This window comes from Balaenoptera acutorostrata, chromosome 4 (genome assembly GCF_949987535.1).
Source record: "Balaenoptera acutorostrata chromosome 4, mBalAcu1.1, whole genome shotgun sequence".
Lineage (NCBI taxonomy): Eukaryota > Metazoa > Chordata > Mammalia > Artiodactyla > Balaenopteridae > Balaenoptera > Balaenoptera acutorostrata.
Window position 1 is genome coordinate 41,351,811 of NC_080067.1, and position 22,415 is coordinate 41,374,225.

Genomic DNA, 22,415 nt, shown 5'->3' on the forward strand with positions numbered 1-22,415 from the left:
GAATGTTTGCTGTTTAAGCCATCTTTGGTATTTTTGTGTTTTTGTTACATGTCTATAGTATATTTGTTACTGCAGCCCAAATGGACTAAGACAGCAATATTCTATGATAAAATTTGTGGGACTTAATTGACAAGAGCAAAACGTTAAAAATTTTAGAAAAAAGAATCTTTTTCTAAATTTTAATTTTTTAAATTTATGTCAGAGGGATATAAATTAAATGTGGGATATCCCACATTTGAATATGGGGAATGCTCATATTCAAACTACTAAACAGCCTTTTTTAAAGGTTGACTAATAAGATTGTCAAAGGAAATCACAGATGTCAAAGGAAACAAACCATTGATGATATAACTTTTAGCTTCACAGATGAATATATAAGTCAGGTATCTAGGAAATATGCTCAAGCCTGGAGTTTTATAGTTCATTTAGATTTGTTTCTTTTAATTTGTTTGTTGCCTTGCTCCAGACAAAATTTAAGGCAACGGGTTTACTTATTCTCATTTTTGAGAGTTTTTAAATGAATTGGAATGCATTCCCCTGTTCACAAATCCTATAGCATTTGACCTATGCAGGAAGAGCACTGTACTCTCTGCTCCTCATAAATGCTGCCTCCCTTTCATCAGGACAGAATTCACCTCTTTAATTACCATTTAGTATTAACCAAACAGAAGAATTCCAAACTGATAGTTTGGAATCACCAGGTTTTAGCAGGAAATAGTGGGCACCATGTTTAGATTATGTTGAGGGAAGAGGTGCAATTTTTTTTTTAACATCTTTATTGGAGTATAATTGCTTTACAATGGTGTGTTAGTTTCTGCTTTATAACAAAGTGAATCAGCTATACATATACATATATCCCCATATCCCCTCCCTCTGCATCTCCCTCCCACCCTCCGTATCCCACCCCTCTAGGTTGTCACAAAGCACCGAGCTGATCTCCCTGTGCTATACGGCTGCTTCCCACTAGCTATCTGTTTTACATTTGGTACTGTGTATATATGTCCATGCCACTCTCTCACTTTGTCCCAGCTTACCCTTCCTCCTCCCCATGACCTCAAGTCCATTCTCTACATCTGTGTCTTTATTACTGTCCTGCCCCTAGGTTCTTCAGAACCACTTTTTTTTTAGATTCCATATATATGTGTTCGCGTACAGTATTTGTTTTTCTTTCTGACTTACTTCACTCTGTATGACAGGTGCTAGGTCCATCCACCTCACTACAAATAACTCAATTTCGTTTCTTTTTATGGCTGGGTAATATTCCATTGTATATATGTACCACATCTTCTTTATCCATTCATCTGTTGATGGACACTTAGGTTGCTTCCATGTCCTAGCTATTGTAAATAGTGCTGCAATGAACATTGTGGTACATGACTCTTTTTAAATTATGGTTTTCTCAGGGTATATGCCCAGTAGTGGGGGTTGCTGGGTCGTATGGTAGTTCTATTTTTAGTTTTTAAAGGAATCTCCATACTGTTCTCCACAGTGGCTGTATCAATTTACATTCCCACCAACAGTGCAAGAGGGTTCCCTTTTCTCCACACCCTCTCCAACATTTATTGTTTGTAGACATTTTCATGATGGCCATTCTGACCGGTGTGAGGTGATACCTCATTGTAGTTTTGATTTGCATTTCTCTAATGATCAGTGAAGTTGAGCATCCTTTCATGTGTTTGTTGGCAATCTGTATATCTTCTTTGGAGAAATGTCTATTTAGGTCTTCTGCCCATTTTTTGATTGGGTTGTTTGTTTTTTTGATATTGAGTTTCATGAGCTGCTTGTAAATTTTGGAGATTAATCCTTGGTAAGTTTCTTCATTTGCAAATATTTTCTCCCATTCTGCGGATTGTCTTTTCATCTTGTTTATGGTTTCCTTTGCTGTGCAAAAGCTTTTAAGTTTCATTAGGTCCCATTTGTTTATTTTTGTTTTTATTTCCATTTCTCTAAGAGGTGGGTCAAAAAGGATCTTGCTGTGATTTATGCCATAGAGTGTTCTGCCTATGTTTTCCTCTAAGAGTTTTGTAGTGTCTGGCCTTACATTTAGGTCTTTAATCCATTTTGAGTTAATTTTTGTGTATGGTGTTAGGAAGTGTTCTAATTTCATTCTTTTACATGTAGCTGTCCAGTTTTCCCAGCACCACTTATTGAAGAGCCTGCCTTTTCTCCATTGTATATTCTTGCCTCCTTTATCAAACATAACGTGACCATATGTGCGTGGGTTTACCTCTGGACTTTCTATCCTGTCCCATTGATCTATAGTTCTGTTTTTGTGCCAGTACCATGCTGTCTTGAATACTGTAGGTTTGTAGTAGAGTCTGAAGTCCGTGAGCCTGATTCCTCCAGCTCTGTTTTTCTTTCTGAAGATTGCTTTGGCTATTCAGGGTCTTTTGTGTTTCCATACAAATTGTGAAATTTTTTGTTCTAGTTCTGTGAAAAATGCCATTGGTAGTTGGATAGGGATTGCATTGAATCTGTAGATTGCTTTGGGTAGTAGAGTCATTTTCACAATGTTGATTCTTCCAATCCAAGAGCATGGTATATCTCTCCATCTGTTTGTATTGTCTTTAATTTCTTTCATCAGTGTCTTATAGTTTTCTGCATATAGGTCTTTTGTCTCCTTAGGTAGGTTTATTCCTAGGTATTTTATTCTTTTTGTTGCAATGGTAAATGGGAGTGTTTCCTTAATTTCTCTTTCAGATTTTTCATCATTAATGTATAGGAATGCAAGAGATTTCTGTGCATTGATTTTGTATCCTGCTACTTTACCAGATTCATTGATTGGCTCTAGTAGTTTTCTGGTAGCATCTTTAGGATTCTCTATATATAGTATCATGTCATCTGCAAACAGTGACAGTTTTACTTCTTCTTTTCCAAATTGGATTCCTTTTATTTCTTTCTCTTTTCTGATTGCTGTGGCTAAAACTTCCAAAACTATGTTGAATAAGAATGGTGAGAGTGGGCAATTGTCTTGTTCCTGATCTTAGTGGAAATGATTTCAGTTTTTCACCATTGAGAACGATGTTTGCTGTGGGTTTGTCATATATGGCCTTTATTATGTTAAGGTAAGTTCCCTCTATGCCTACTTTCTGGAGAGATTTTATTATAAATGGGTGTTGACTTTTGTCGAAAGCTTTTTCTGCATCTATTGAGATTATCATATGGTTTTTATCCTTCAATTTGTTAATATGGTGTATCACATTGATTGATTTGTGTATCTTGAAGAATCCTTGCATCCCTGGGATAAACCCCACTTGATCATGGTGTATGATCCTTTTAATGTGCTGTTGGATTCTGTTTGCTAGTATTTTGTTGAAGATTATTGCATCTATGTTCATCAGTGATACTGGCCTATAGTTTTCTTTTTTGTGACATCTTTGTCTGGTTTTGGTATCAGGGTGATGGGGGCCTCATAGAATGAGTTTGGGAGTGTTCCTCCCTCTGCTATATTTTGGAAGAATTTGAGAAGGATAGGTGTTAGCTCTTCTCTAAATGTTTGATAGAATTCACCTGTGAAGCCATCTGGTCCTGGGCTTTTGTTTGTTGGAAGATTTTTAATCACAGTTTCAATTTCAGTGCTTGTGATTGGTCTGTTTATATTTTCTATGTCTTCCTGGTTCAGTCTTGAAGGTTGTGCCTTTCTAAGAATGTGTCTGTTTCTTCCAGGTTGTCCATTTTATTGGCATATATTTGCTTGTAGTAATCTCTCATGATCCTTTGTATTTCTGCAGTGTGAGTTGTTACTTCTCCTTTTTCATTTCTAATTCTATTGATTTGAGTCTTCTCCCATTTTTTCTTGATGGGTCTGGCTAATGGTTTATCAATTTTGTTTATCTTCTCACAGAACCAGCTTTTAGTCTTATTGATCTTTGCTAGCATTTCCTTCATTTCTTTTTCATTTATTTCTGATCTGATCTTTATGATTTCTTTCCTTCTGCTAACTTTGGGGGTTTTTTGTTCTTCTTTCTCTAATTGCTTTAGGTGTAAGTTTAGGTTGTTTGAGATGTTTCTTGTTTCTTGAGGTAGGATTGTATTGCTATAAACGTCCCTGTTAGAACTGATTTTGCTGCATCCCATAGGTTTTGAGTTGTCGTGTTTTCATTGTCATTTGTTTCTAGGTATTTTTTGATTTCCTCTTTGATTTCTTCAGTGATCTCTTGGTTATTTAGTAGTGTATTGTTTAGCCTCCATGTGTTTGTATTTTTTACAGTTTTTTTCCTGTGATTGATATCTAGTCTTATAGTGTTGTGGTTGGAAAAGATACTTGATACGATTTCAATTTTCTTAAATTTACCAAAGCTTGATTTGTGACCCAAGATATGATCTATCCTGGAGAATGTTCCATGAGCACTTGAGAAGAGAGTGTATTCTGTTGTTTTTGTCCTATAAATATAAATTAAGTCCATTTTGTTTAATGTATCATTTAAAGCTTATGTTTCCTTACCTATTTTCATTTTGGATGATCTGTCTGTTGGTGAAAGTGGGGTGTTTTTAATGTCCCCTACTATTATTGTGTTACTGTTGATTTCCCCTTTTATGGCTGTTAGCACTTGCGTTATGTATTGAGGTGCTCCTGTGTTGGATGCATAAATATTTACAATTGTTATATCTTCTTCTTGGATTGATCCCTTGATCATTATATAGTGTCCATCTTTGTCTCTTGTAATAATCTTTATTTTAAAGTCTATTTTGTCTGATATGAGAATTGCTACTCCAGCTTTCTTGTGATTTCCATTTGCATGGAATATCTTTTTCCATCCCCTCACTTTCAGTCTGTATGGGTCTCTAGATCTGAAGTGGGTCTCTTGTAGACAGCATATATACGTGTCTGGTTTTTTAATCCATTCAGCCAGTCTGTGTCTGTTGGTTGGAGCATTTAATCCATTTACATTTAAGGTAATTATCAATATGTATGTTCCTATTACCATTTTCGTAATTGTTTTGGGTTTGTTTTTGTAGGTCCTTTTCTTCTCTTGTGTTTCCCACTTAGAGAAGTTCCTTTAGCATTTGTTGTAGAGCTGGTTTGGTGGTGCTGAATTCTCTTAGCTTTTGCTTGTCCGCAAAGGTTTTAATTTCTCCCTCGAATCTCAATGAGATCCCTGCTGGGTAGAGTAATCTTGATTGTAGGTGTCTCCCTCTCATCACTTTAAATATGTCCTACCACTCCCTTCTGGCTTGCAGAGTTTCTGCTGAAAGATCAGCTGTTAACCTTATGGGGATTCCCTTGTATGTTATTTGCTGCTTTTCCCTTGGCTGCTTTTAGTATTTTTTCCTTGTATTTAATTTTTGATAGTTTGATTAATATGTGTCTTGGCATGTTTCTCCTTGTATTTATCCTGTATTAACTATTTATACTTGATTAACTATTTCCTTTCCCATATTAGGGAAGTTTTCAACTATAATCTCTTCAAATATTTTCTCAGTCCCTTTCTTTTTCTCTTCTTCTTCTGGGACCCCTATAATTCGAATGTTGGGGCGTTTAATGTTGTCCCAGAGGACTGTCCTTAGTTCTTTTCATTCTTTTTTCTTTATTCTGCTCTGCGGTAGTTATTTCCACTGTTTTATCTTCCAGGTTACTTATCCGTCCTTCTGCCTCAGTTATTCTGCTATTGATTCTTTCTAGAGAATTTTTAATTTCAGTTATTGTGTTGTTCATCATTGTTTGTTTGCTCTTTAGTTCTTCTAGATCCTTGTTAAACATTTCTTGCATTTTCTTCATTCTCTTCCCAAGATTTTGGATCATCTTTACTATCATTACTCTGATTCTTTTTCAGGAAGACTGCCTATTTCCTCTTCATTTGTTTGGTCTGGTGGGTTTTTACCTTGCTTCCTCATCTGCTGTGTGTTTCTGTGTCTTCTCATTTTGCTTAACTTACTGTGTTTGGAGTCTCCTTTTCACAGGCTGCAGGTTTGTAGTTCCTGTTATTTTTGATGTCTTCCCCCAGTGGGTAAGGTTGGTTCAGTGGGTTGTGTAGGCTTCCTGGTGGAGGGTACTGGTGCCTGTGTTCTGATGGATGAGGCTGGATCTTGTCTTTCTGGTGGGCAGGACCACATCTGGTGCTGTGTTTTGGGTTGTCTGTGAACTTAGTGTTATTTTAGGCAGCCTCTCTGCTAATGGGTGGGGTTGTGTTCCTGTCTTGCTAGTTGTGTGGCATGGGGTGTCCAGTACTGGAGTTTGCTGGTTGTTGAGTGGAGCTGGGTCTTAGCATTGAGATGGAGATCTCTGGGAGAGCTTTTGACAGTTGATATTACGAGGGGCTGGGAGGTCTCTGTGGACCAATGTCCTGAACTCGGCTCTCCCACCGCAGAGGCTCAGGCCTGACACCCAGCCAGAGCACCAAGACCCTATTAGCCACATGGCGAGGTACGTGGGGAGTTTCTTGCCTTTTGGGAAGTCTGAGGTCTTCTGCCAGCATTCATAGGTGTTCTGTAGGAGTTGTTCCACATGTAGATGTATTTTTGATATATTTGTTGGGAGGAAGGTTATCTCCACATCTTACTCCTCCGCCATCTTGAAGGTCCTCTCTCCAAACTCCAGAATTCCACACTCCAGAGGCCCTCCTTTCAACGTGCTGCCTCTCCGCTTCTGCCTAAATGACGAATCTTTATTTACTTTGCCAGTCTGTTCTGACAGCATGTTACAAGTGGAGTGGGTACTGAGGGGTGTAGCTGGACCCCCAAAATCCCAGCATTCCCTTTGGGACTCCACCAACATGGCGGCACCCATGTTGCAGTCCTTTACCTCAGGCAGGTGGTTTGGTGCCCTAGGTCCTTCAGGAGTCTTGCCCCTGTGGCTGCGTGAGGCCCACTCTCAAGAGGTGCAATTTTATGATCCATATTCTACATTATTTCTTGGAGTGTCAGCAGGTGAGAAGCTGGAAAGACTTGATGTAGTAATAAGAGGATTACAGAGAAATAATGAGGATAGAGAAGTACTGATAGATAAGAAAGCTATGTCATTGCCTGAAGCAAGTCACTTGGCCATTCTTATCTAAATGCAAAATGAACATTTGCTCTCTTGCCAGGATTAAAGAGCACATGTCTGGTGCAGGAAGAAATAATATTAAAAGTATACAGCATCATGTAGCCTCCCCCTCTGTAGTGGGGAGCTGAACAAGGAATGAGCAGAATCCCCAGGACAGCCTGTGTTTGCCTGTTGGAAAAAAAAGCACAGCAATCAGATCCTACTGCAGGGAGCTGTCCTTATTTGCAAGTTCTGCAAATGGGATTTTTAGGTTCTGGAGTTTTATTCAGTTTGAGACAAGGTGAAAGATGGAGGGGGAGGGTGGCATCACAGGGGAAGGTAGGAAAATGTCACAGAACTCAAACAAGTCCAAATAAATTGTCTCTCAACCCTCACCTCCACCCACTGATTCTTTTAAGGTAGGGATTGAGCTAAAGACGGCCAAACCTTTTTTTTTTTTTAAGTAAGCGGTACCTTATTTTTATTTTATTTATTTATTTATTTATGACTGTGTTGGGTCTTCGTTTCTGTGCGTGGGCTCTCTCTAGTTGCGGCAAGCGGGGGCCACTCTCCATCGCAGTGCGCGGGCCTCTCACTATCGCGGCCTCTCTTGTTGCAGAGCACAGGCTCCAGACGCGCAGGCTCAGTAGTTGTGGCTCACAGGCCTAGTTGCTCCGCGGCATGTGGGATCTTCCCAGACCAGGGGTCGAACCCGTGTCCCCTGCATTGGCAGGCAGATTCTCAACCACTGCACCACCAGGGAAGCCCCCAGCCAAACCTTTTTTAACCAGTCCTACACAGGTGGCCTAGTACCTCACTTCAGAACTTAGGGGTACTTACCAACTACTGCTTTTTTTCAGGACCTTTGGTCTTTAGGTAAAAGTGAGGCTAAAAATGTCCCACTTCAATAACCTTTTCTATGTTTCAGAAAAAGTTTCGGAAATCACATCTGGGCAATTTCAAAGGCTCAGTTCAAACTGTCGGGGTCAGGTATAACCAGTGTGTCAGAGCAGAGAGGCTGAGGACCCGGTGCCCTTAGAGAGGGTGTTCTGGGAAGCTTCAGGGTGAGGACGGTGTATTGTCCTTGGAGACACACAGCTCTATTCTGGGGTGAGAATTTGGAACAAGGTTTAATTTCTCCAGATAGGAGAGGTTTTACTGACTTGGCTTGGTGTGTGTAATCATTTCTAGTCTCTTGAATCTGGTCTGTTCTGATAGAGAATCATTTTGGCCATTGCCCTGATCCAGAAAGCTTATTCCTAGCAAACTATCTTGTGAAGACCACTCTGTTTCTAAGCTTCAGCAGGTCACACACAGACTCAAACCCTTTTTTTGGTTCTTTTTTTGGTTCTTTTTCCAAAGAATCATCAGATTTGAGGTCTTTCTTCAAGGAAGCAAAAAGATAGCTCACATTTCCCAAGTCATTTGTATACATCATGAACTATAAGTCATCGACGTATGAAATGCAAAGGGATGGATAGACCCACACACAAGGCATCGTACATTCACAGATACACAATGAGGTCAATTAAGTAAATGCCCTGTTATTTTTTTGTCCCCAACCCACCTTCTTCCACAGTGTACTATGCACAAAGCCTTCCAGAATGACCACTTCTAGCTTCAAAGCTAGAAGTGACCTTACCGAGTATCTGCTGAGAAGCTGCCCAAGTGACTACCTTTTTGAGTCTCAGGTTCCTCATCAATAAAATAAGGATTAAGATATTACCCACCTAAACAGTTATCATAAAGACTACCTATATGCTCAATTAATATCAGTCTGTTCGTTTGTGTTGAAGAAACTGAGATTCAGCAAGGTTGAAGAACACGTCCAAGTTCTCGGACAGTGACGGGACAAAACCAGAGTCTCCCGTGTGGTCTGGAAGGCAAATGGAGCCAGGCTGTCTTCAGACAGTCGGCACACCTTTAAGGGTAAACGTGGCACGACTCCATTTATGGTTATGAGTTTCCATTCCAGTGAGGAACGGTGGTCCTCTATCTGCAGATGGAGGAGCACTGAGAGAGGATTCTCCACAGGCAAGATGGTAAATGACTGATGAATATCCAAGAGGAATCCTCTAAGCCACAAAGAGGCACGATTATAAACCACCACTACCACAAGCTTCCGAAGTTAAAGTAAATAAACAGCTGAAGTTAGATAAATAACAAACAAACAGCTGGTCTGGAGTAAAAATTGTGCCCGTGTCTAGACCTGTTTTTATTAGTGTCTACGACTCCTCTGTTGAAACCAAGTCTTTGCATTCTACCAGTGCCCCAGGCTCCACGTGGCCGCTCCCCATAAAAAAGATCAACCATTTTTGGCCTTTAAAAATGGAAATTGCGTTTAGTTAAACCTAATATTTGTGAATTAACCTATAACATGTTAGTGTTTTAAAGTGGTGCTTTGCTGTGTTAGGGAATCTTTCTTTTTCTTTCTAAATTATGAAAGTATGATAACACATTTACAGGGGACTTGAAAAATATAGAACAAGTTACATACAGTTCCACTACATATTACAATTATTATTTTGTGTATTTACTCTCAGCATTGTGTAAGCATATCTGAAATATTTATAATTGTTAACAATATTCAATCTTTTAATTATTCCTTAAAACAATGAACTCCTAGCCTGTTTCCTTATCTAGAGTAAGAGGAAACTACACTGAATTTTCTCTAAGGTTTCTTTTGTTTTCATCATTTTGTGTTCATATGGCCAGATTAACTTGAGTACATTTGATCTGATAAAAACACTAATTTCTGCATATTTGTATCTTTAGTCCCTATGATTTATTGTTCATGCAGTATAACCACTTGCGTACAACTCTCAAAGTTCTAGGGAACATTTCACATGAAAAAGCTTAATGTGAGCAGCCATTTTTTTGCATGAGGGCCAATTGAAAAAATAAACATGTTTATCAACAAATTTCTTTCACTCAAAATAAATAGTTTTATTAAGTCCTTTCACATAAAATACATATTTTTAAACAGAGATGACCTATGTTACTGAAAAGAATATCAACTTTTTTTTTTTTTTTTTGGTAACTAAAATGTTAGAATCTGAGCTTATTTGAGAAGAACAACCAGGGCCACATCCTGCTTACTTGTTACTCAGTTTGTGTTACAATTTCAGATTCACAAATTGGTCTACACATATCATCTCATGTCAAGCTTTGAAAGAATTACACAGGATCAATACAGACTCACTTTACAGATGGGAAATTGGGATACTCAGAGAAACAAAGTTGACTTGCAGCTTTTATAGAGGCCAGCTTTCTGACAAGAGTTCAGGGAATAAGAGAGAGTGCTGCCTGTGGCCTGTGGGTTATATAATAATGATGATTTCAACCTGGAAAGGAGTGCACAGGAAGGATTTAACCAAGTTTTCCCATAGTTCAGAAGTGTTTCTCAAACACTGAGATTTGAGAGCTAATGAACATAATACAAAGGCCCAGGCTCATTGAAGTAGACTAGAACTTGGACGTCTGCATTTTCTTCAGATTCCTCTAATTCATACTAAAGTGTGTATGTGCTTGTGTGTGTGTGTACATGCATGTCACAGTGACTGCATATGTACTAAAGCAAATAAAGGTTAAAGTATAGCATGAAGCACTAAGATTAGATGACAGAGCAGAAGAGGAAATGTGGGAGGAAGTTGATACTCACTGACATGGCTTACTTGGGGATGGTATAAAGCAGTGGTTCTCAACCTTTAGTCTGTACTAAAATTGCTGGGAGAGCTGCTTAAAACACAGAATGCTGGGCCCTACCCACATCCAGAATTTGTAATTCAGTACATCTTGGGTAAGACCCTAGGATATGCATTTCTACCAGGTTCCTGTTGGTGGTCCAGGGGCCACACTTCAGGACCAGCCATGTAGACAAGCACAGCAGCCCTGAACCCTGGCTGCACACTGGAATCATCTGGGATGAGACTGATGCCCAGCCTCACCCCAGAGATTCTGATATAATAGAACTTCCATGGAGTCTGGATAGTGTAGTTTTCAAAGCTCCCCAGGTGTTTTCATGTGCAGTCAGGGTTGAGAACCACTGGTGCCAAGGCTTCCTGGAAAAGTGGGGGAGTCTGGCCTCCAGGAGCCACATTCAGTCCTGAGTTGCCGGATTTAATCAGTTTGTTTGTCTGCATGTCCTTTCCCAGGGGCAGGTGAAAGCAATGCACTAAATGATCTTCCTAATGGCCTTTTCCCCACTCAGTATCGAGGCTCTGACTAGGATGCTTTAAAGATGCATTTCCGTGATGTACAAATATAAAACAAGCAGACTCAGTTGATTTTTTTCTTAACAATGCTGCCCTCTAGTGTCCTCTTGGTAGAATTATGTTAAAAACCCAGCTCAGCTATCAGTACAGTTCTTTCCTGTTATGTTAGATAGCTAAACAACTTGGGGGATTTTTCTCTGACATTAAAAAAAAAAAAAAATGAAGTGGGAATTCCGTGGTGGTCCAGTGGTTAGGGCTCCGCGCTTCCACTGCAGGGGGCACAGGTTCAATCCCTGGTCGGGGAACTAAGACTCCGCATGCCCGTGTGGGGGGAAAAAATTTTTTTTTGAATATGCATTAAATTCAGTTTTACTTTGTGGCAACGTGAATCTCTAACTGTGGCCTCTACATTCTCTGCATTCCTCCCTGCATTCTGTGCTGCAGCCTCCTCCTCCCAGACTCCTTTCTGCATTCCACCAGCCCTTTCCTGCAGAGTCAGTAACCAAACAAATCACGGAGCAAAGAAATTACCCTCAACAAAAGTACCTGGGGCATAAGGGCATCTTGCATAGGCTCTTCCACGCTCAGAACTGTTCCTTCTCACCTTTTCCTCACTTCCCACCTCTTTTTCACTTGATTGATAGTTTACTGAGAATTGAATTCATCAAACAGGGGCTCCCCTGTCTTCCTATGATGAGTTCTCCAAACCTCCTGAGGTCCCACCATCTTGCCAGAAGGGTCCTTCCCACCCCCAGGAGTGTTGTTCTCCTCCATCTCCCTGTGTCAAGTCTCTCCGCCTCCATACTCCCCAACCCCCTAGCCCACATCCTCAGTAACTCCCCTATCTAGATCACTCCCAGTGGCATACAGGCTTACTCTTACATCTTCCAATTTTAAAATAAAACTCTCCTTTGACTCTGAGTACCCCTTCAGCTGCTGCCTTCTTTCTCTGCTCCATTCATTTCCTAACTTGAGTCTACCCAGGTTGTCTCTAACGCCTTCCCTTCCCCACGCCCATTCTACCATTGGCTCCAGCCTGGCCTTGGTCCCAACGCACCACAGACACTGACAGCACTCTTTTCGTGGTCTGCAGTGACCTCCCTGTCACACAGCCAAATCCTCTGGACGCTGTTTTGTGCCCTTCTGACTCGAATGCTCATGTGTTCCAGTCCTCGGGCACAGCTCCTTCTGCAAGCACTCCCTATTCTTGATTCTGAACTGTCCCCCCATCTGGCTTCCTTCCTGCCCCTCTGGCTGCAGTGACCTCTCCCCGACTCCTGCTCTGGCTCTTAGAACCTCTACTCTTTTCTCTGGGCAGGCTTCCCTTTAATAGAGTCATCCACTTCCATGGATTTACATACAGTTAAAGATTGGTAATTAATAAATAGCTCGCTTCCAGCCCAGGTTGTTCACCGTGTCATTATCCAGTTATCTCTACTCGACATCTCCCCTCAGTCTGTCACAGTCATCCCCATTTTTGGCATGTCCAAGGAGAGACCCTGGCTCTTCCCCCCAAGCCTGTTCCTCGCTCAGTCTCCTGCATCTTGGTGAGTGGCCAGTTATCTGGGAGATCGCCTTGATTCCTCCTCGTCCTCACTTGCCACGTTCAGTCCATCTGCCAGTCTAGGGGATACTACCCCCCAAACAGATTTTGATCCATTCATGCCTCTGTCTTTGCTACCACCTCCCAATTCCAAGCCCCCTCAATTCCTGCCTGGAGTACTACAATACCTTCCTAAAGATCTTCCTGCTTCCTCCAGCCCCCCCTCCCCCCGCCACAGCACGGTCAGATAGTGTTCTGAAATGTTCACTGCATCGTCATTTCCTTACCTAAAAATGTTAGTGACTTCCCATCAAGCCCTGAATAACAGACAAATAACACGGTTTGCCCTCTGCCAACTTCATCTTGTAGCCCTGTCCTCCTTCCTGACTCAGCTTCCATGGCTTCCTGATTGCGGGAACTCACCAAGCTCTGTCCAGCCTCAGGGCCTTTGCACATGCTGCTCCAGTGGCCTAGAATCCTCTTCCATTGTTCTTCACCTGACTGGTCCCTATTTACTTTTTATGCCTAAACATTACTCCTCAGGGAGACCTTCCTTGACCAACTAAAATCAGTCTTCCCTCTTATTCCCTATCTCAGCCCCCTATTGGTTTTCTTCATAACATGTCACATTTTGTAATTACCTACTTGTTTACATCTCCATGTTCCCCACTCAATTCAGAACTCAAGGAGCTTTGTATCTGTTTTACTCAACAGATGAACCCAGTGCCTGGCAAATATTAAGCTCTTAATACGTGTGTGTGAAATAAGGGAATGAAGGTACAGGAGGAGTACCACCTCCACTCCACCTTACCTGCTCTTGCCAAGGCCTCAGTAACTGCCTCATGGCCAAGCCACTGGCCAGTCCTGTGCTCATCTTACGTGATTACAGAATGGAGACAGGGGAGGCTCTCGGGCTCATTTTATTCTGTTAACCTCCTCAGTGTTTACCAACGTGTTTGATTTGCCACAATATCCCCAACCCCCAGCGTAGCAGACGCCTCATAAATCCTGTTGACTGGATGAACATCTCAGCTCTGGATGAAACAGGATGTGAAAGGAAAGGGAACTAGCACAATGATGGAGATCTCCAAAGAGAGAATACTTTGGGGCAGAGATTTAAATAATGGCTTTAGACTTCCAGAAATTTTAGCACAGGTGCTCATTTCCATTTGTATAATAAAAGGAAAGAAAATGTTTCATATAACTTTTTGTATCTCATTTGCTTTATAAAGGGAGAGCTATCTTCATAGATTTAGTTGCTGAGTAATAAACTGATATTTAGGAGTCTTTCTCCAAGAAAGAAAAATATTTTCCTTATAAGCCAAGTTCTACCTCTGTTGGGACTCTGGTGAGTAAAAGCATTCCCACCTTCCAAACAAAGAAACCAAGGGCAATTTTAAATGGTTTACGTAAGCCAAACAAGCAAGCAAGCTAAGACCCTAACCCTCGCTGTCTTGTTCCAAATCCTGTCCCTGATCAATTAAGACAGTGCTTGCTGGTGAGAAATAAAATAAGAACACATCTACTCAACTCGAGTTTGAGAAAGGATTTGATTCTTCTGAAGGACACGTAACCTACCAGATATTAGTGGGGCAAGAAAAGCCCGTGGCCTGCAACCCCTTGAAAATGTCAAATGACCTAGCATCCTGGGTATTTGGCTGACCTGCTTTGTAGAAGAAATCCAACCGTGTCTGTGACTTTTCACTCAATTGAACTTGAGGTTCTCCATGCTCCCTGGTTCTGCATCACATCGGCTGGTGCCAAGAAGATTAGCTCAGCTCCACCCCTCTGGGAAGGGGTTCATTTTCCTGTTTAGGAAATATGATGTCAAGCTGAAAGAGGCTGATGAGCAAGCGGGGCGGGGCCATACACAGGCCCCGGTAAAATGCATGACATGGGTGTCTTAGAATGAACTTTGGTCCAAAGTGGTCAAGGACAGAGTATGCCAGTGCGGGCTGGGAGCCACTGTGGCTTTGGCTGTTTGTTCAGCATTTAATATGTTTATATTTCTGCCAAACACATTGTTGTTGAGTCATCTCTATTAAACAGCCACCCTGAGTGAGGCTTAGCTCTTCAGATCCCACACACAGAGGCAGGCCTTCTATCCCCAATGACCCTCCATTCTACAAAGTCAAAACAAATGCTTTCTCTCACTTCTCACTTTAGTGAGCCCTTAAGGTCCCCGCGTTCTGAAAGAGGTAAATCATGTGTTCTTTTATCCAGCCAGGAACCCTGAAGCGATAAAAGTAAAGGAAGAACTTAAAGTGGTCACTCTGTTTTTAATATCATTTCATGTTGTTGCTGCAATCTGAAAATGGAACATCAGTTTACCCAAAAGTACCAACCACCTCCAAACTATCAATATTTTATGTTAGACTATTATGTTATCACCAATGTCAAAGTAATTATATTAATCCAACAAATAATTGCATTAAATATCTAAGCTTTGGGCAGGAAAAGAAAAAAAAAGACTATATAACTTTGAAAAGTATATGTAGTGCTAACTATTTGGCTTTCCATAGAAATCGTTCGAGCCATGACACATGTGATAAACCAAGGAATGGCAATGTACTGGGGAACCTCCCGCTGGAGTGCCATGGAGATCATGGTAATTTCATTTCTATTTTTAAATGGCCATTGAGTACCTATTATTGTTTGTTAGATATCATGTGTAAGTTGTAAGATCTTTTGCAAACTTTCTTCACAATTACAATGGCACTAGAATTCTATGATCAATTCCATCAGTAATAGAGATGGATATGGGGGCTGGATCTCTTCAGCTCAGAATACAACAGGGAGGGTGCAGGTATCTAACAGGAATTGTGTTTTAGCATGTTCTCTGGTAGTTAAGAGAGTAAATTTCTCAGCTAACGAGACATATGAACACAATATTCCAGGTTTTTTTAATGTATTAAATAATGGTACTGTTCATAACATGCTAATTACAGATCATTTTTATATTATATATTAGTTAAGTTTTATTTCTTTAGGAACCTAGAAATAGTCAAACTATGTTTTCTTTGTAATAGTCCATAATTCATACTTTGACTAATTTTCCCTGGACCTTACTCATTCCAAAACCTCTCAAAGAATAATAAGGATTTCCTGCATTGGTATTTCTTAGTGAAATTGATGGTCATAACTTTGCTTACTATTTGGCAATCTACATTTTTCTTGGTTTGTATTGATTTCACCAAAATGAAATTTTTTCATGCATACAGCCTTATTTCTCATCAGCTATAAATTCAGTTGCACTTTTATTTCTCCTTAGGAAGCCTACTCTGTAGCAAGACAATTCAACATGATCCCACCAGTCTGTGAACAAGCTGAGTACCATCTTTTCCAGAGAGAGAAAGTGGAGGTTCAGTTACCAGAGCTCTACCATAAAATAGGTAATCTTCACAATCAAACTTACTGATTATTCTTAACAACAGGATGATCAGTGATCCAGAAAAAAAAATGTTACTGAAATGCTTTCCTAACTGTTCCTAATTAACCTAGGGGTTGTCAGCACTATGCATTCCAGAGACTGGAAGAATCAAAAGTGCCTGTATGTAACCTCCAGAGTATCACTCATGAAAGCCAAGCAGAGCTGTAAATTGTGACTGGTGTACAAGCTGTACTCAGTAGGTGTTCAAAAAATGCATATAGAATGAAGGGAAGAAACAATGAATAAACGTATTTTTCATAGGGTAGTTGCTCTAGCCAAGAATGCATCTCTGAGTGGATTATGACTGCCTTTCCTAAAAATTACGGATTTATACATCTGTATCTACTACTTTGCCTAGAGCTGAGTCAGAATGGGAATTCAAGAACGGCTGACAAGCCAGGGACACATGTTTTTGTAGGTAGACATAATGACAAAGACAGGGAAAAAATATATACACAACATGTACACGAGAATTTTGGACATCAGAAAAACTTAAGTAAGCCACATTTTCAGACGTACTTATTAAAACAGCTTCCAGAGATAATTTTCTTCATAAGAAATGGGGGTTTACACGAGTGGGAAAATGCTGGGTAAGAAAAAAAGGATAAAAAAGTTCAACAACAGCAGTAACAACGGTGGTTATTGCTGTCACTGCGTGTTCACTGTGCAGGGGGCATTGTGCTCCTGCTTTGCACCAGGCACTATTAAGGCACTGAGTGAACAAGCGAAGAGCTGGATTTCTGTGCCAGCAAAAGTGTTTATCTCTGAGTGTAAAAAGAAACACAAATTTTGGTCCTCCGAAAACTATGGATAAGCCACATTTTCAGGCTTGATTATATGGCCTGTTCCCCATAACCAACAGTGCACGTTTGATAGGTTTATAAAAATGAAGCACGATTTGTAGATGCCTAAAGTGTAATGGAAAGATTTATGCTGATATTAGCTCATGTATCTGGCCAGTTTTCCCCACAACTAACCAAGTCCTTTGTAAACACCCCGACACTTTTGATCCCAGTTTGCAGAAGTAACTTTTTAAGGTTTTTTCTTCTGTAGGCGTCGGAGCGATGACATGGTCTCCACTGGCCTGTGGCATCATCTCAGGAAAATATGGAAACGGGGTGCCTGAAAGCTCCAGGGCTTCACTGAAGGTATTTTCCTCCACCTCTAGGAAGGAGTCTGGGGATAGGAGCAAGGGAAAAAAGGAGACTGAACAGAACAGCTCTGCAGCAGCCTGTGGCTCCCTGGCTCAGGCCGAGTGTGGCCTTGGGCTGGCCCTGGCCGGCTCCCCAAGCCCTCTGGAGGTCTCTACTTCTGGTCAGCCATCAGTGCAGGAAGTTCTCCTCCTCTGGGGGCCGGGGGAGATGCCCAATGACCTGGTGGGATTTGTAGACTCGAATTCCTACACTTATTCTTATATTCAAGAAGGCATTTCATTCCTCCTTTGAAACTTAGGAAACGTAAAATCCCTTTTCTATATAAGAGGATCTAATTTTACTTTTCTTGACAAAACAAAATTTAAGCCATAGAGGTTTAATCCACATGTGGCAAACAGGTTGTAGTTGAATAGGTTTGAGGTCGGTTGACGTTTTTTAATATGTGAGGATGGGGAGTAAGGAGGGAGGGTTTGGGAAGCAGATACAGAGCCAAGCCTCTGTCACGGGGGCTCAGGGCTGGCATTTGCAGAGATCAACTCTGGCTGTTCAGTCTTGCAGCTTAATTTCTTCTCTGAAGCATAAAGATGTTTAAGATCATTGACATAAAGTTACCTCCATTCAGAAGATCTTGATGGTTAATTTACTGGAGAGTACTCCAAAATCTCTCCTTGTTAATAACAACATGTCTGTTTTTAAAAACTTGAGAGAATGTGTAATAACATTAGAATCACAAATTACTCTGTAATGCCTAGGGAGAGAACATAGGCATTTTCAAAATTCACACATGCCAAAGGCCCCAAAGAGGAAGCAGAAGTCTGACACAGCCTCTTGTCTCCATCAGCACAAAATCAGCACAAGGACAACTCAAGTTAAGCCCAAACCAGCAACCCTTTAATCAGTGTGGCTGGAACCACCGTGTGCTTCCCTAATCAGGACCTTCTCCAGACTCTAGGTCTATCACTTTTCTTTCTGCTGTACCAGTTGACCTATTAGCTTGTTTGTTCTCTAAATAAATATTTCCTAAAACATGGTGACATGGTCCTGCTTCTAGTTTTGCATTATTACACTAATTATCCTAGAATATTATATATGGTCTTGTTTCTGAAAAATGGAAGGTTTTGAATAAGTCAGCAAAGAAAAACGAAAAGCATCTTAGGAAAGAAGGGATAAAAGGTGGATGGCAAGAAAAGAGTGAAGAAAGAAAAGCATTGAAAATTGTGATTTTGCTGAACACCTACTATGTGCCAAGCACCGGGCTAAGCGTTTTTATTCATCTCCTTTTTTCCTCGCAAAGATAAATGGATACAGATGGCTTTTAGCCAGTTGTAGCCAAGCATGTTATCTTACATTCTTTCAGAGACTTTCTGAAAAACTCAAAGTGCTTCCATATATACCAGGTGTTTGTTCCAGACTATCCTTATAAGAGGGTAAACCTTTTCCAGATGCAGAAACTGAGCACAAAGAGATTAGATAACAATCCAAGAGCATAAACTCATAATAGAAAAAGTTAATAGTAGAATCCAGGTCTCCTGGCTCTCAGTGCATCGCCCTAAAGGCATTTTTGTTTCCCTTCAAACTCAGGTTTTTAAAGGAGGAAGAAGTAGGTACTACACTGTATTTGGAGTATATGACTGGCTGATCTCCATCACTGTTTGAGAAAAGCTTACAAACAGCTGAAAAGCTTTTAAAAATGCACTAACGAAAGGAGGAAAAAAAAAAAAAGGAGATGCAAAATATTTGAAGGTGACTAAGCCCAAAAGCAACCCCAAAAATATTTCTGTTGTTGACTTTTCAGCATCTATTGAAACATCCTTAGCAATAAATAAGGACTCTCAACAGGTGAAAGGCAGCCAGTCACAAAGCACGCTTCTTTAGAGCTCCGCAGACCCTCAAGGCTTCTTAATTCATCAGTCCAAGTGCTTTCTGAACTAATATATGTACACTTAGAAAAGCCACTTGAGTAGAGTAACTAAAGCAAAAAATACTACTACTACTAATTATATACATATATATATATATTTCAACCTTAAGATTGAATGAGAATTCTAATAGTAAAAACATTTTTTAAAAAGTAAAGACCTAGGCAAATAGATAAATAAGATGGCAACTTTCACCTTCCCCCAAAATAGAATAAATGGTTGGTATTTCACACTGGTTGTTTTAAGTTACACCAATAAAATAAGGATGCTAATACTTTGTTTCTGCTATAAATATTGAACTAGATTTGAAGGATAAACTAACTGAGTGTGAAAAAACACCTATCTTTTAGAAAGTAGTACTGCCCAGGGGGTTTTCTGGGAGGCTGCATCTGGCCCACCACTGTTACAAAGACTTCTAAATCAGTGTCATCAGCACTGACTCACCGCTGAGCTGAACACCACTACTTCTTCGTGTCTATCAGACATCTCCACGTGGCTGTCCCATGGGCATCTGTCATGCCTAATGGAATCTGTCCTCACTCCCCAGAATCTACTCTTCCTTCTCATTTAACAGTGCCTCCACCCATCCATCTGGTCATCCCAGTCAGAAGCCAAGGCATTATCTCAGGCTGCCTCTTCTCCTCCCTCAGTCTTATCCAGCGGGGCACCACCTCCTCCAGTCCACATCCTGACTCTCTGTGGTCCATTCCTTGTACCACCCTTGTTCAGATCTTCATCATTGCTTACTTGGTTTGCTGCATTAACCTCCCATCTGGACTCTGATTCCCCCCTCCCTTTTTCAGCTACCCACCAATTTTCTATTATCTATCTCAATTATGTAACCAATTATCTTTCTAGAAGATTAATCTGACTATATCATAACCCTGCTTAAAATCCTTTAATGACTTCCCAATCACTGATTATAGGACAAAACCTAAAACCCACAGAAAAAGCATTCAAGGAAATACTCTTGAACCCGTTTTTCGTTCTTGTCTCTCCCCAAATCATATTACTTCATTTTGCACCCAAATGCACTGTGCTCTTTTTTGCCTCCCCAAAATGCCCTTCTTTACATCCTGCTGTGGAAGCTCTCCTCATCTCTAAAGACAAATCTTGGTTGTCTTCACTCTGTGAAACCTGTCCTCACTTTATAAAACTCAGTTTTTGGTACTTTCTTCTGTCATTCCATAAACACTTCTTACAGTCTTAGAATCCTCTGGCTGCAAGCAATAGAATGCAATTCGACCTAATTTAATCAAAGAAGGGAACGCATAGACAGACACTCCCTGGGAAGGATGGAGTGGGATGGCCTCAGGGGTGACTCCATCCATAGATGTGCACATCGTCAGGACTCTCCATCTCCTCTATTTCTCCCTGCATGTGAGTGTCATTTTCTTCTACTACAAGTGGGTCTTCTCCACGAGGCCAGGAGCAGGAATGCTGGTGACTGCAAGCTTACATCCTTAAAGTCATGTAACCTGAGAGAAAAGAGACTTTTTCCTTATCAGCTTCAGTCCAGAGAAGACTGGCCAAGCTTGGGTCATGTGCCAACCTGTTAAACCAATGACAGTGGCCCAAAGGATAAGGTGCTGTGACCAGCTCACATCATGCACCTACCCTTCCTCACCACCATATTGGCTGAGCCCCTCCTCTGGGCCAACCACTGTGTCAAGACTGGAGATGTTGAGATGAACAAGAAGCCATCCCTGCCTTCCACTTACTTAGAAAGAACAATCAACATGTAATCAAACCACTGCAGGAATATGATTAAGCAAGTGGAATGGAAGATGAAATTTCATCTTCTGATTCGTGGATTACTGCCCACAGTCAGCAAGTTGTGTTTATTATTGCATACAACCACACCCACCACCAACCTTCTTACCAAAAACACTGGTTCACTTCCATATTTAATTAATATTTTAGTTAAGCCTCATGTCCTCCCTATGCTAACATTTTCCCACTTGTAAAGCAGTTAAAGTTATGTATTTCTGAAACACATTTGTTTCCTTTGGTATGAGGAAAGCAGTAGAAATACTATGCATCTACTTTTTAAAAACCCTAACCTGCTTATGTTTTCCAGTGATTAGAGTGAGATTTATGTTGAGGGTGGGAAGAAAGGTACTCAATAAATGAATGTTTAGTATTTGTTACTTTTAGAAATCTTCCTGAAGATTGATGAATCAATCAGTCTTTATGTGTGTGGTATATGTTGAAACCTCAGGAACTCTCCTAGTTCTAATAAAAAGCAATTGTTCAAGAAGCATTTGGCTATTGGTTTTCAACTGTGTTTTTTTTTTTTTTTCATTTGAATAACATTCAGAGATACTCATCCTCTGAAACATGTTATGAAACTAAAGTGAGGATCGGTGATGTTTTCCCCTTGAGGACAGCAGAAGTAAGTTCAGGGGCTCTCCGATGTGCCCAGCATGCTGCCAGGGAAGGCTGCTGGGCCCCCGTCACAGTGCTCATTGCGCCTGACTGTCCACCTCATCACCTCTGGCACCAGCCGTCATCTCTGGAGAGATGCTCAAGGCCACACTTCCTCCTGGAAGAAGCTAAGGTCTCCGGAGCCGAGACTGGGAAAACTCTTGGCCATGTCTCTAAGCAAACTTCATGTGAGGAGCCAGGCCATAAGCCTCTGAGATCTAGGAGGAGAACAGAACTGGGGCTGCTTGTTCTTTTTTCTTTTCATATCTGCAAAATCATTCCAAAAATCATAATAAAACACAATGCGGTTTTTTTCTTTGGAAATACTGTCTTAGAATGATGAAAAATATACTTAAAAAAAAAACAAAAGCCAGCAGCCCATTGAAATCATATGGGTGGAGATTTTGTGATGATTGCCTAGCTTTCCACTGCCTTTGGGAAGGTAAAGGTCTGTGGTGGTAATTATGTCACAAACGCATGCAATGGAGAAAGTCCACGTTGCCACACAGGGAGATGGTTTTTATTATTGTCACTACAACAGACTAACCGATTCTTACAAATATTCTTTTCCTTTGGGTGTTGCTGCATAGTGCTAGCTTTGTACATAAGAGTCTATTGTTCCTCGTTTCATAGTAAGAGCAGAACCTTCTGAAAAATAGGGCATTGAGAAATTCTAAAATATTCTTTTCCTTATATGTAGGAAATCAGGCTCACTTCATAGTCTACATCAGGGTCAGTCTCTTCTCATAGGTTTTAAAGATTAG

At 40.7% G+C, this 22,415-nt stretch overlaps 1 protein-coding gene across 2 annotated transcripts in view; it reads left to right on the forward strand.

The window, feature by feature from the left end:
* Positions 1 to 22,415, forward strand: part of KCNAB1 (potassium voltage-gated channel subfamily A regulatory beta subunit 1) — a 399,751-nt gene that overhangs the window by 364,142 nt on the left and 13,194 nt on the right. For both annotated transcript variants that reach the window (XM_057546116.1, XM_007164817.2), the window contains exons 9-11: positions 15,244 to 15,329; positions 15,993 to 16,113; positions 17,205 to 17,299. In XM_057546116.1, the coding sequence (XP_057402099.1) occupies positions 15,244 to 15,329; positions 15,993 to 16,113; positions 17,205 to 17,299 (302 nt within the window). The remainder of the gene's footprint in view (positions 1 to 15,243; positions 15,330 to 15,992; positions 16,114 to 17,204; positions 17,300 to 22,415) is intronic.